At 62.3% G+C, this 11410-nt stretch overlaps 1 protein-coding gene across 2 annotated transcripts in view; it reads right to left on the reverse strand.

Annotated features, from left to right (window-relative positions):
* The window catches only part of PLEKHM2 (pleckstrin homology and RUN domain containing M2), a 34582-nt gene extending 24682 nt beyond the window's left edge, over positions 1–9900 (reverse strand). For both annotated transcript variants that reach the window (XM_060259282.1, XM_060259281.1), the window contains exons 1-3: positions 9813–9900; positions 2879–2985; positions 2378–2487 (exon numbers count right to left, since the gene is read on the reverse strand). In XM_060259282.1, the coding sequence (XP_060115265.1) occupies positions 2378–2487; positions 2879–2985; positions 9813–9872 (277 nt within the window). In that variant the 5' untranslated portion in view covers positions 9873–9900. The remainder of the gene's footprint in view (positions 1–2377; positions 2488–2878; positions 2986–9812) is intronic.
* Between the last annotated feature and the right edge of the window lie 1510 nt (positions 9901–11410).

The raw sequence follows: 11410 nt of genomic DNA on the forward strand, positions 1-11410 counted from the left end.
CAGGCCAATGGCCCATCCAGTCCAACACTCTGTATCACATAAGAACATAAGAGAAGCCATGTTGGATCCAGCCAATGGCCCATCCAGTCCAACACTCTGTATCACACAGTGGCCAAAATACACACACACACACACACACACACTGTGGCTAATAGCCACTGATGGACCTCTGCTCCATATTTTTATCCAATCCCCTCTTGACGCTGGCTATGCTTGTAGCCGCCACCTCCTCCTGTGGCAGTGAATTCCACATGTTAATCACCCTTTGGGTGAAGAAGTACTTCCTTTTATCCGTTTTAACCTGACTGCTCAGCAATTTCATTGAATACCCACAAGTTCTTGCATTGTGAGAAAGGGGGAAAAGGACTTCTTTCTCTGCTTTCTCCATCCCATGAATAATCTTGTAAACCTCTATCATGTCACCCCGCACTCAACGCTTCTCCAAGCTAAAGAGCCCCAGGCATTTTAACCTTTCTTTATAGGGAAAGTGTTCCAAACCTTTAATCATTCTAGTTGCCCTTTTCTGGACTTTTTCCAATGCTATAATATCCTTTTTGAGGTGCGGTGACCAGAATTGCATACAGTACTCCAAATGAGACCGCACCATCGATTTATACAGGGGCATTATGATACTGGCTGATTTGTTTTCAGTTCCCTTCCTAATCATTCCCAGCATGGCATTGGTCTTTTTTATTGCAGTCACACACTGTCTTGACATTTTCAGTGAGTTATCTACCACGACCCCAAGTTCTCTCTCTTGGTCAGTCTCTGCCAGTTCACACCCCATCAACTTGTATTTGTAGCTGGGATTCTTGGCCCCATGTGCATTACTTTGCACTTGGCCACATTGAACCTCATCTGCCATGTTGACACCCACTCACCCAGCCTCAACAGGGAGGGATGCATTCATCCTGTAGCCCAGCCAAACAAAAGGGCCTGGAGCTGGGAGCCAGGGAGGGGCACCCAACTTGACTCCCCTGGCCACATGCACACACAAAGGCTTGGGTATGCACAGGGCCGGCTTGCCCACTAGGCAAATCAGGCGGGAGGAGGGGCGTCAAATTGGGCTCCCACCTCCCAGTACCCCAGACAAACACCTAATTTGCCACACACACACCCCAGCGTGCTGAGAAGTGTGACGGCAGCCTCCCCTTACCTGCTTCGATGCAGGCATCTCCTTAAAACGTTCTCTTAAGAGAGCACGGGAAGCAAGGAGGCTTCGCTCACTTCTCCCTTCCGGGACAGGGGAGAAGCCTCGTCGCATCCTGCACTCTCTTAAGAGAACACTTTCCGGAGACGCCTGCATCAAAGCGGGTAAGGGGAGGCTGCTGTTGCACCTCTCAGCGTTCGAGGGGTGGTGGTGGAAGGTGACCTGCCTGCCCCCCCCCCGCACGCTCACAGGAGCACACCAGCCTCCCCTTACCTGGGCCACTTCAACCTGGGTATTTCTGTAAAGTGTTCTCTTAAGAGAGAGCGTGGGGCAACGAGACTTCACTTGGGAGCGAAGTCTCATCGTGTTGCGCGCTCTCTTAAGAGAACACGTTACAGAAATACCCGGGTTGAAGCGGCCCAGGTAAGGGGAGGCTGGTGTGCTCCTGTGAGCGTGTGGGGAGGGGGGGGGGCTGGAGTGCAAATAACACAAGGGAGGGAGGGGCAGGAGGGGCATGGCGTGGGTGGGCGGGCGGGCAGAGGGGAGGGCTGGCGGGGCAACTTTGCCTGGGGTGTGGGGCACCGTAGGGCTGGCCCAGGGGTTGCTTGTGGACTCATCCTCAGAGGCCAGAAGCCCCTTTTGGCAGCTCTGGATGATCCAGCAGCTGCAGCTGGAGAAGGCGAGCCTGGCCATCGTCACACAGGCTTTGGGAACAGCCAGATCATGCCACACCCTTGGAAACTTCAAACGGCACACCTTTGTGTGTGTGTGTGTGTGTGTGTGTGTGCCCAAGTTTCATCCCAGGATGAAAATACACCCCCCCCTCGAGTATTCTACAGACTGCGCTGGTTCCAGCTGGGGCCTCCAGACCTAATTCCAGGGGCTTGTTTGGACCTCTGATGTTCTGAGCCGCCCAGCTCCCAAGTCCTTGGAAGGCTCTGTCCCCCATCCCGGCCAGCCTTCCAGAGGAAGCCAAGCCCTTCCCTGTGCCAGAGGGCTGGTGAGCGAGATGGAGACGCAGGTGATGCCGGGGGGGAGCCCGACGAAGACAAAAAGCTTCCAGGCTTTGGATGCAAGAAGGAGACAAGAAGAAGCCACCCTCTGTCAGGGCCCTCCTGAGAAGCCACGCTGCCCCTCCTGAAGCAGCAGAGCGGAAGTGAAGCCTTCCCTCGGGGAGGGCTCAGGGGCGGGGCTCCCCTCATGGCTGCCCTCTGCCCACATGCTTACTGCGTCCCAGGTTGGTCGTCACGTGCTGCAGCAGCTCGATCTGCTCGACGGCTTCTCTGCGGGTGAAGTGGACCACCAAGACCCAGTAGCCCGATGGGAGATCTTGCAGCCTTTGGGAGCAGAGGCACGAGGGGGGAGAGCTCAAAGTCAGGCTCTGCACAGGCAGAGGCCTCTCACCACAGAGGAGCTCCCTCCCCCTCCCCAGGCTCTGATTGGCTCTGTGTTGCCAAGCCCCGCCTCCAAACCAGACCGGCTGGTCCTTCAATGGAGGGCAGGAGCAGGCTGCCTCTAGACCAAAGGGGACTTGACTCTTTTGTGTGCGCCACTCTTTCTGTGGCTTCCCTTTAGGCTTTTGTCCAGATCACCCCTTGTGGCACCCTTCCCCAAGGCTGACAGAGTGCCTAGTCCCAGGGCTTGCAAGGGGGGGGACCTTCCTGTCTGTGGGACCACATCACTTGCCCATTAGCTCAAGACCTCTGTGGTTCTGGGCCTGCTGCTCACCCGTACAGCAGAGCATGGTCAATGTGCTCGCAAAGGCGCTGCAGGACTTTGTCGTGGTTTCGGATGGCCGGTGTCTCGTCTTCACACGCTGCGAAGTAACTCTGCAACTGAGCACAAGAGAAAGAAAAGTGGGCCCGTGAAGAAGAATACTAACAGTGCCAAACTGCTCCACGAGTCACTTGGAGAAACGCAAAGGGCCTGTGGCCCATCCCCTGGGGGGTGTCCTGTCAGCAGGATTCTCCTCCTCCTCCTCCTGGTCATCTTTGCACCACCTGACATGGCACCAGAATACTTCTGCAGGGCACCAGTTCTGCATGGCGACACAGCCAGTTTGATGTAGTGGTTAAGTGAGCGGACTCTTATCTGGGAGAACCGGGTTTGATTCCCCACTCCTCCACTTGCAGCTGCTGGAATGGCCTTGGGTCAGCCATAGTGGTGAAGTGAGCGGACTCTTATCTGGGAGAACCGGGTTTGATTCCCCCCTCCTCGGCTTGAAACTGCTGGAATGGCCTTGGGTCAGCCCTAGTGGTTAAGTGAGCGGATTCTTATCTGGGAGAACCGGGTTTGATTCCCCCCTCCTCCACTTGCACCTGCTGGAATGGCCTTGGGTCAGCCATAGTGGTTAAGTGAGCGGATTCTTATCTGAGAGAACCGGGTTTGATTCCCCACTCCTCCACTTGCAGCTGCTGGAATGGCCTTGGGTCAGCCATAGTGGTTAAGTGAGCAGACTCTTATCTGGGAGAACTGGGTTTGATTCCCCACTCCTCCACTTGCAGCTGCTGGAATGGCCTTGGGTCAGCCATAGTGGTGAAGTGAGCGGACTCTTATGTGGGAGAACCGCGTTTGATTCCCCACTCCTCCACTTGCAGCTGTTGGAATGGCCTTGGGTCAGCCATAGTGGTGAAGTGAGCGGACTCTTATGTGGGAGAACCGCATTTGATTCCCCACTCCTCCACTTGCAGCTGTTGGAATGGCCTTGGGTCAGCCATAGTGGTGAAGTGAGCGGACTCTTATCTAGGAGAACTGGGTTTGATTCCCCACTCCTCCCCTTGCAGCTGCTGGAATGGCTTTGGGTCAGCCATAGTGGTTAAGTGAGCGGACTCTTATCTGGGAGAACTGGGTTTGATTCCCCATTCCTCCACTTGCACCTGCTAGCATGGCCTTGGGTCAGCCATAGCTCTGGCAGAGGTTGTCCTTGAAAGGGCAGCTGCTGTGAAAGCCCTCTCAGCCCCACCCTCCTCACAGGGTGTCTGTTGTGGGGGAGAGAGATAAAGGAGATTGTGAGCCGCTCTGAGTGGAGGGCGGATAATAATTCCACTGTGTTCTTCTTCTTCTGGCTTCTGGGTGGCCCCAAATTTCTGCCATCCACATCCTGCTGCCTGTTCAACAAAAGCCCCACCCTGTCCAAGGTCCTGACTCCCCTGGGACCCTTGGAGAAAGGCCAACTAGACAAACTTATAAACCACAGGCTGGCACCAGTCCATTTTGCCCACCAGAGGAGCCCAGCCTACTCTGCACACGCTCAGAGGAAGAGGCTCTGGCCACTGGAGGAGATGCTGCCTACATGGGGAGGGGAGGGGAGGGGGGCAGGGCTGGGGCCCCGAGGGTCCCACTCTCGCATTTATGTTTCAGAAATCACATTTCTCGGCTTTTAATAAACTTTTATTTGTATCCCGCGCTCCCCGCCGAAGCAGGCTGAAAGAAATGCTGAGAGGCCCATGCAGCCTTTGCTGATGCAGAAATGCAGCAGGGGCTTCCAGGAGGCTCCATCAGGTTTAAAAGCTGCTTGGAGGAAACCTCTCCCAAGCCTCATTCACACTGGAAGAGCAAGGACCAACACCCCCCACAGGGAGAACTGGCAGGGCACAAGAGAGCCCACAGAGCCCAATAACAGGAATGATTCCGGGCTGCTCTGAGTTGTGGGAAAGGAAATCACAAGGACAGATTTAGCTAATTAAATCTCATCCTGATTTTCTAGTTCAGCCTTTGGCTGTGGAATGCATTTTAGTTAAACACCCACCTGGGTCCAACAGAGGGGTGGGCAGTTTTCGGCTCTTCTCCTCCTCCCCCGTGGCCCAAGAGCAGCATTTGGGGGCAGCAGCAAGGGGCCCACAGCCCTCTTCTCTGACCCGCTCCAGCTGCAAACAGCCCGGTCTGGGCGGCCGGCCTGAATCTGCGTTGAAGGCACCCCTGCAGAGGAGGCTGGAGGCTGAGTGTGGGCAGGCCTCAGCGCTGGGCCAACAGTGCCTCTCCGCCAGGATGAGCCAAGAGACGCACCTGCCAAACAGGGCTGGGGCACCGCCCTTGCCTCCCCCTCAGGCACTGGGAGAGTCTCCCCAAACGAATCCCTCACTCTGCACACGGGCAGGGGTGTCCCAAGCATTCTGCAAGAGCGGCCTGGGGGAGCCACAGGGAAAGCCATGCTCAGCACCCAGGCACAGCAGCCGGAGGAGCACTGGTGCCCCACTGATGGGGAAGAGAAGCAGGGCGAGGGGGATGAGGCCACACCTCCGGGCGTGGGCATTGCCACTGGTCAGACACTACAGCGATCCTGGAAGCCTGTGTGGCCAAGCAGCCACATCCCTCCTTAGCTGGGAGATCCCTAAACGTTACTGGGCAGATCCATGATGCTCAGTGGGGAGCTCAGAGGCCAAAAGGACACAGAGGCAAACCCCGAGCCCTCGGGACAGGGTGGGCGTCTCGGTCCACAATCCCAGCTGCCTTCCCTACGCTGCGTCTCACAGTGCACAACTGCCGGGAAGAACAGGCCCCATCAGCAGAAGCGGTCATATGACCCAGCAGTTCAAAGTCACCTGGTGGAGCAGCTCCAATGAGCTCCAAGGGTGCAGGACCATGGCGGCCTATAAGTGCCACCCCCCCCCCCCGGTGACCTGGCAGGATACCTGAGCTGCCTGTTTTGGCCCTCCCGATGACACTGGCAATGCCAACCAAGAATGCGAGGTGGCATCGTATCTCCTGGGGGAATGCTCGCTCAAGTCACAGAGCTATTTATAAACCCTGGACAGGGAAAACAAGGAGGCAGCAGCCCTGTCACTGGCAGAGCTCTCCCACCAGGGGACAGAGGCAGGGCTGCCTGGAGATCCTTCCAGTTCTGCTTCACCTTCACTCATGAGGCCAAAGGCGGTTCTTCATTTGGATGAGCATTGCCTGTCTCTGAGCTGGAGCATTCTCCAGAGTTGGGTGGGCAGAAATCCTGGCTTTGGACTGTCAGCCCCCGCCCCCCCCCCCGCAGTACAAGGTACAGCTACATCACCGGGTCCCTGCTCAGGCCAGAGAAAAGCGATGAACTGCTGGGCCCTGCTCCCAGGTTCTGGGCTGGGGCGCTACAGCTTGCTTTAGCAGCATGTCCTCCTCTGCCTGCTGGAGGCCAGATGGACAAGTCTGGCTCAACCAAAGGGAGCTTCAGATGTTCTCTCTGAGTGCCAGAGGATGTGGCGACAAGCTCGGCTTGAATCACCACACTGCAGTCAGATGGGCGGGCAGGCCCCTCAAGCCCCCCAGAACTGCTCAGACGCACCTTCCAGCAAGGCCAGCTCCCTTGCAGAGTCTGGGGACACATCCACATTGCCCAGAGAGCAAGCTGCCCGCCCAGAGCAGCCCAAGGTTTTGAGGGAAAGCAGGTGACCGCTCCAAGAGAGGAGAGGGTCCAGATCCCTCCTCTGCGCAGAAAGAGAGGAATAAACTGGGCAACCCTGCAGAGGAGGGACTCCCTTCAGGGGCTGGTGTGATCATGGACTCCAGCAAGCGGCTCTTGTGCTGATATGAAACTTCTCTTTAGAGGAAGGAGAAGAAGAAGAAGGGCGCCTGCGCTCACCTCCTCCGGTCATGCTGCAACCGAAGGAAACTCTGATAGGGTCAGAGGACTGGGCCACGGCATCACACTGGGGTCAGCAGGGATTTCTCTCCATCCTGGTTTAGGGAGATGCTCCCACCTGCCCTGCTTCTGGCTGCAGAGGGCAGAACAACTCACTTGGGCTCCTCCCGCCCACGCCACGGAGGAGCTGCCCGCCCGCCTGCATTCCCAACAGCTGCTCAGAGTCATGCTGCTCATGTGACTCTGACACGGGCCTGGCTGCTCCACACGTCATGCTGCTGACTGCCCCCAAGCGCAGAAGAGGGCGATGCGGCTTCCCGGCCTCCTCGGCTGTGGCCCCGCACTGCTGAGCAAAGAAGAGGTGGGGGGAGGGCCGGCAGAAGAGCTGTGCTCCAGGCCTCCCCATCCCGTCTCTCTCTCTCTCTCTCTCTCTCTCCCTGCCTGCCTGCCCCACATCCTCCCTACTGGGAGAGGGAGTGAAGTTTGCCAGGAGGGAGGGAGCAGGCTAAGCGGCTTCAGCCAGTCCTCTCCAGGAGCATGCTGGGAGGGAGGGGGAGTGGGGGGGACATGCACACAGCTTTTGGGCCCCACACTTGTAACTTTGGCAGCCAAACAAAGACTTCTGGGAACTGCCACTCTGTAGAGCAGCTCAGGCTGACTTGCACCCTCTTCTAGAAGTGGCAATTCCCAGGATTCCTTTTTGGAGGGTGGGGGTGGGGCAGAAACACATGGGAGCAAAGCAAGGAGCATCCGTGGCCTCCGAAGCCAAGCAGAGCCTTCTCTAGCAGGTTCAACCCACGCTTCTCCATCCAGGGACCAAGTGCTCCAGTTAACAATTCCCCTTCCATTCAAAACCCATCTTTGACCGCAAAGCTGTGCACAGCCCCTTGCTGGAAGGGAGGCTCTTAGAGCGCCCTGCAGGGGCCACAACCGCCCCTCACAAGACCTCACCCCATGGCGGGGTCCCTCGCCCGCCACTTCGCCTGCTGACACAAGGCACTCGCCGGAGGCTGAAAGAAGCTCCTTCCCAACTGGCGGCGGGAGGGATCAGTGGGGGCCTGGGGAGGGGGAGGCCGGGAGATCGGGCGGGGGGGGGGGGCGGGCCCTGCAGGAGGCAGAGTGGCGGGAGGGCGGGCGGGAGGAGGGCAGGAGGCAGAGTGGCGGGAGGGCGGGAGGAGGGCGGGCCCTGCAGGAGGCAGAGTGGCGGGAGGGGAGGCCAGGGAGGGGGAGGGCAGGAGATCGGGCGGGAGGAGGGCAGGAGGCAGAGTGGCGGGGGGGGGGAGGCCGGGGAGGGGGAGGCCGGGAGATCGGGTGGGGGGGCCCTGCAGGAGGCAGAGTGGCGGGAGGGCGGGAGATCGGGTGGGAGGAGGGCAGGAGGCAGAGTGGCGGGAGGGCAGGAGATCGGGCGGGAGGAGGGCAGGAGGCAGAGTGGCGGGGGGGGGAGGCTGGGGAGGGGGAGGCCGGGAGATCGGGAGGGGGGGGCCCTGCAGGAGGCAGAGTGGCGGGAGGGCGGGAGATCGGGTGGGAGGAGGGCAGGAGGCAGAGTGGTGGGAGGGCAGGAGATCGGGCGGGAGGAGGGCAGGAGGCAGAGTGGCGGGAGATTGGGCGGGAGGAGGGCAGGAGGCAGAGTGGGGGGGGGAGGCCGGGGAGGGGGAGGCCGGGAGATCGGGTGGGGGGGGGCCCTGCAGGAGGCAGAGTGGCGGGAGGGGTGGGGCAGGGGGAGGCCGGGAGATCGGGCGGGAGGAGGGCGGGCCCTGCAGGAGGCAGAGTGGCGGGAGGGGAGGCCAGGGAGGGGGAGGGCAGGAGATCGGGCGGGAGGAGGGCAGGAGGCAGAGTGGCGGGAGGGCGGGAGGTCGGGCGGGAGGAGGGCAGGAGATCGGGCGGGAGGAGGGCAGGAGGCAGAGTGGCGAGGGGGGGGAGGCCGGGGAGGGGGAGGCCGGGAGATCGGGTGGGGGGGGGCCCTGCAGGAGGCAGAGTGGCGGGAGGAGGGCAGGAGGCAGAGTGGCGGGAGGGCAGGAGATCGGGCGGGAGGAGGGCAGGAGGCAGAGTGGCGAGGGGGGGGAGGCCGGGGAGGGGGAGGCCGGGAGATCGGGTGGGGGGGGGCCCTGCAGGAGGCAGAGTGGCGGGAGGGGTGGGGCAGGGGGAGGCCGGGAGATCGGGCGGGAGGAGGGCGGGCCCTGCAGGAGGCAGAGTGGCGGGAGGGGAGGCCAGGGAGGGGGAGGGCAGGAGATCGGGCGGGAGGAGGGCAGGAGGCAGAGTGGCGGGAGGGCGGGAGGTCGGGCGGGAGGAGGGCAGGAGATCGGGCGGGAGGAGGGCAGGAGGCAGAGTGGCGAGGGGGGGGAGGCCGGGGAGGGGGAGGCCGGGAGATCGGGTGGGGGGGGGCCCTGCAGGAGGCAGAGTGGCGGGAGGAGGGCAGGAGGCAGAGTGGCGGGAGGGCAGGAGATCGGGCGGGAGGAGGGCAGGAGGCAGAGTGGCGAGGGGGGGGAGGCCGGGGAGGGGGAGGCCGGGAGATCGGGTGGGGGGGGGCCCTGCAGGAGGCAGAGTGGCGGGAGGGGTGGGGCAGGGGGAGGCCGGGAGATCGGGCGGGAGGAGGGCGGGCCCTGCAGGAGGCAGAGTGGCGGGAGGGGAGGCCAGGGAGGGGGAGGGCAGGAGATCGGGCGGGAGGAGGGCAGGAGGCAGAGTGGCGGGAGGGCGGGAGGTCGGGCGGGAGGAGGGCAGGAGATCGGGCGGGAGGAGGGCAGGAGGCAGAGTGGCGAGGGGGGGGAGGCCGGGGAGGGGGAGGCCGGGAGATCGGGTGGGGGGGGGGCCCTGCAGGAGGCAGAGTGGCGGGAGGAGGGCAGGAGGCAGAGTGGCGGGAGGGCAGGAGATCGGGCGGGAGGAGGGCAGGAGGCAGAGTGGCGAGGGGGGGGAGGCCGGGGAGGGGGAGGCCGGGAGATCGGGTGGGGGGGGGCCCTGCAGGAGGCAGAGTGGCGGGAGGGGTGGGGCAGGGGGAGGCCGGGAGATCGGGCGGGAGGAGGGCGGGCCCTGCAGGAGGCAGAGTGGCGGGGGGGGGAGGCGGGGGGGTGCAATGCGGGCAGGAGGGGGGCGGGGGGCGCTGACCTTCTTGACGGAGAGGGAGATGTTGTGCAGGATGCGGTCCTTGACCTCGCCGGGCTCCATGGCTGCAGCGGGGCCCCTCCCGGGCCAAGGCGGCGCCTCCTCCTCCTCCTCCTCCTCGGGCCCCCCCCGGCGCCGCCCCCTCCGCCGCCTCGCCCGCCGCCCCTCCGTGGTCCCGGTCAGGGCGCCGCCATCGCCCCCGCAGCCCAGCACGGGAGGGCCCGGATCCCGCGACTTGCCGCGGCCTTCCCCCGGCCTCGGGCCTGCTGCTGCTGCTGCTGCGGCTCCTCTGGCGGCTTCAGACCGCCGCCCCGCCCCGCCCGCGCGAGGCACGCCGGGACTTGGAGTCCGCCGAGGGGCTCCTCCCCCGGCAAGGGGAGCGCCCGGGCCCTCTGGGGCGGGGGGGGGGGGGCAGTGGGACGCCTTCGAGGCTCCTGGTGGCGCCCGGGCTTTTGGCCACTGTGGACTCCGTGCTGGACTGGAGGGGCTAGTCTGGCTTCTCTGATGTTCTTATGACTGGGGCAGGGATGCTCCGTCTTCTTGGTGCTTGCGGGGGGGGGGCACAGTGGGAGGGCTTCTAGGGTCCTGGCCCCACTGGCGGACCTCCTGGTGGCGCCCGGGCTTTTGGCCCCTGTGTGACAGAGTGTTGGGCTGGATGGTGCCTCCAGAAAGCTCGATCCATTCCTACACCAGTTCCACGCCCCTAGCCACCAGTCTGAGCCGAAGTACTTGCCTGGGGCAAGAGTTGTCCCTCCCCCCATGAACCGCCTCTACAGCCACTCAAGACAGGAGGCTGCTTCGGGAAGGCCCTCCACCCTTTAGCCAGACCCCCTCCCTGCTGGGTGGGCCAACCTCAAGGGGTCTGAACAGGAAATGAGCGGGGGCGGGAGAGGGGTGACTTAACCAGGAAGCAGCCATGCCCTCCGCCCATGGATGACCCCTCCTTCTCAGAAGGGGCAGCCCCACTGGTGTTGCTTGGCATGCCCGCCCTGCTCTCTCCATGGGGGGCGGAGGGCGCTGAAGAGGTGGAGGCAGCAGACTTCTCCAGCCTCTGGGGACTGCATCCCCCCCCCCCCCATCAGCCAGAGGGAGCTTCCAAAGAGGGAGGGCCAAGGGGGGTGCAGATCACACCTCCCAAAGGAAGAGAGCCAGCCTTTGCAGGGGGCCTGCTACGTTTGGTCATCTCGAGGTTGGATCAACCAAGGACCCCCCCCCCCCCTCTATGAGGAGGAGCCGCTTCTTGGGCCCATTGAAAAGAAGAGGTGGGCCCCCGTGGCGAGAGTCATCCTTCTGCTATGAGCTAGGCACCCCCCCCCCCAATGGCAGCGTGGATTTAGGCCCATGCAACAACGGAAGCTCCCAAGATGAACTTAGATGGGTGACCTCAATCCTCATGGGGGCGGGGGGGGGGGCTATCACTGAATATTCTAGAAGTTTCTCACCAGGGATCTGATCTCAGGAGCACCAGCGGCTGGAGTTGCCACTTTTCTTCTTCTGAGGAAGCGGCCCTAAGAGGCAAAAGCCCTCCCCTTGGCCCGCAATCCCAGTTGAGATCTTGGGGGGGGGGAGCAGGAACTTCCCAGGCAGCACGGGGGAGGGGA

Source organism: Heteronotia binoei, chromosome 18, assembly GCF_032191835.1.
Source record: "Heteronotia binoei isolate CCM8104 ecotype False Entrance Well chromosome 18, APGP_CSIRO_Hbin_v1, whole genome shotgun sequence".
Taxonomy (NCBI): Eukaryota; Metazoa; Chordata; class Lepidosauria; order Squamata; family Gekkonidae; genus Heteronotia; species Heteronotia binoei.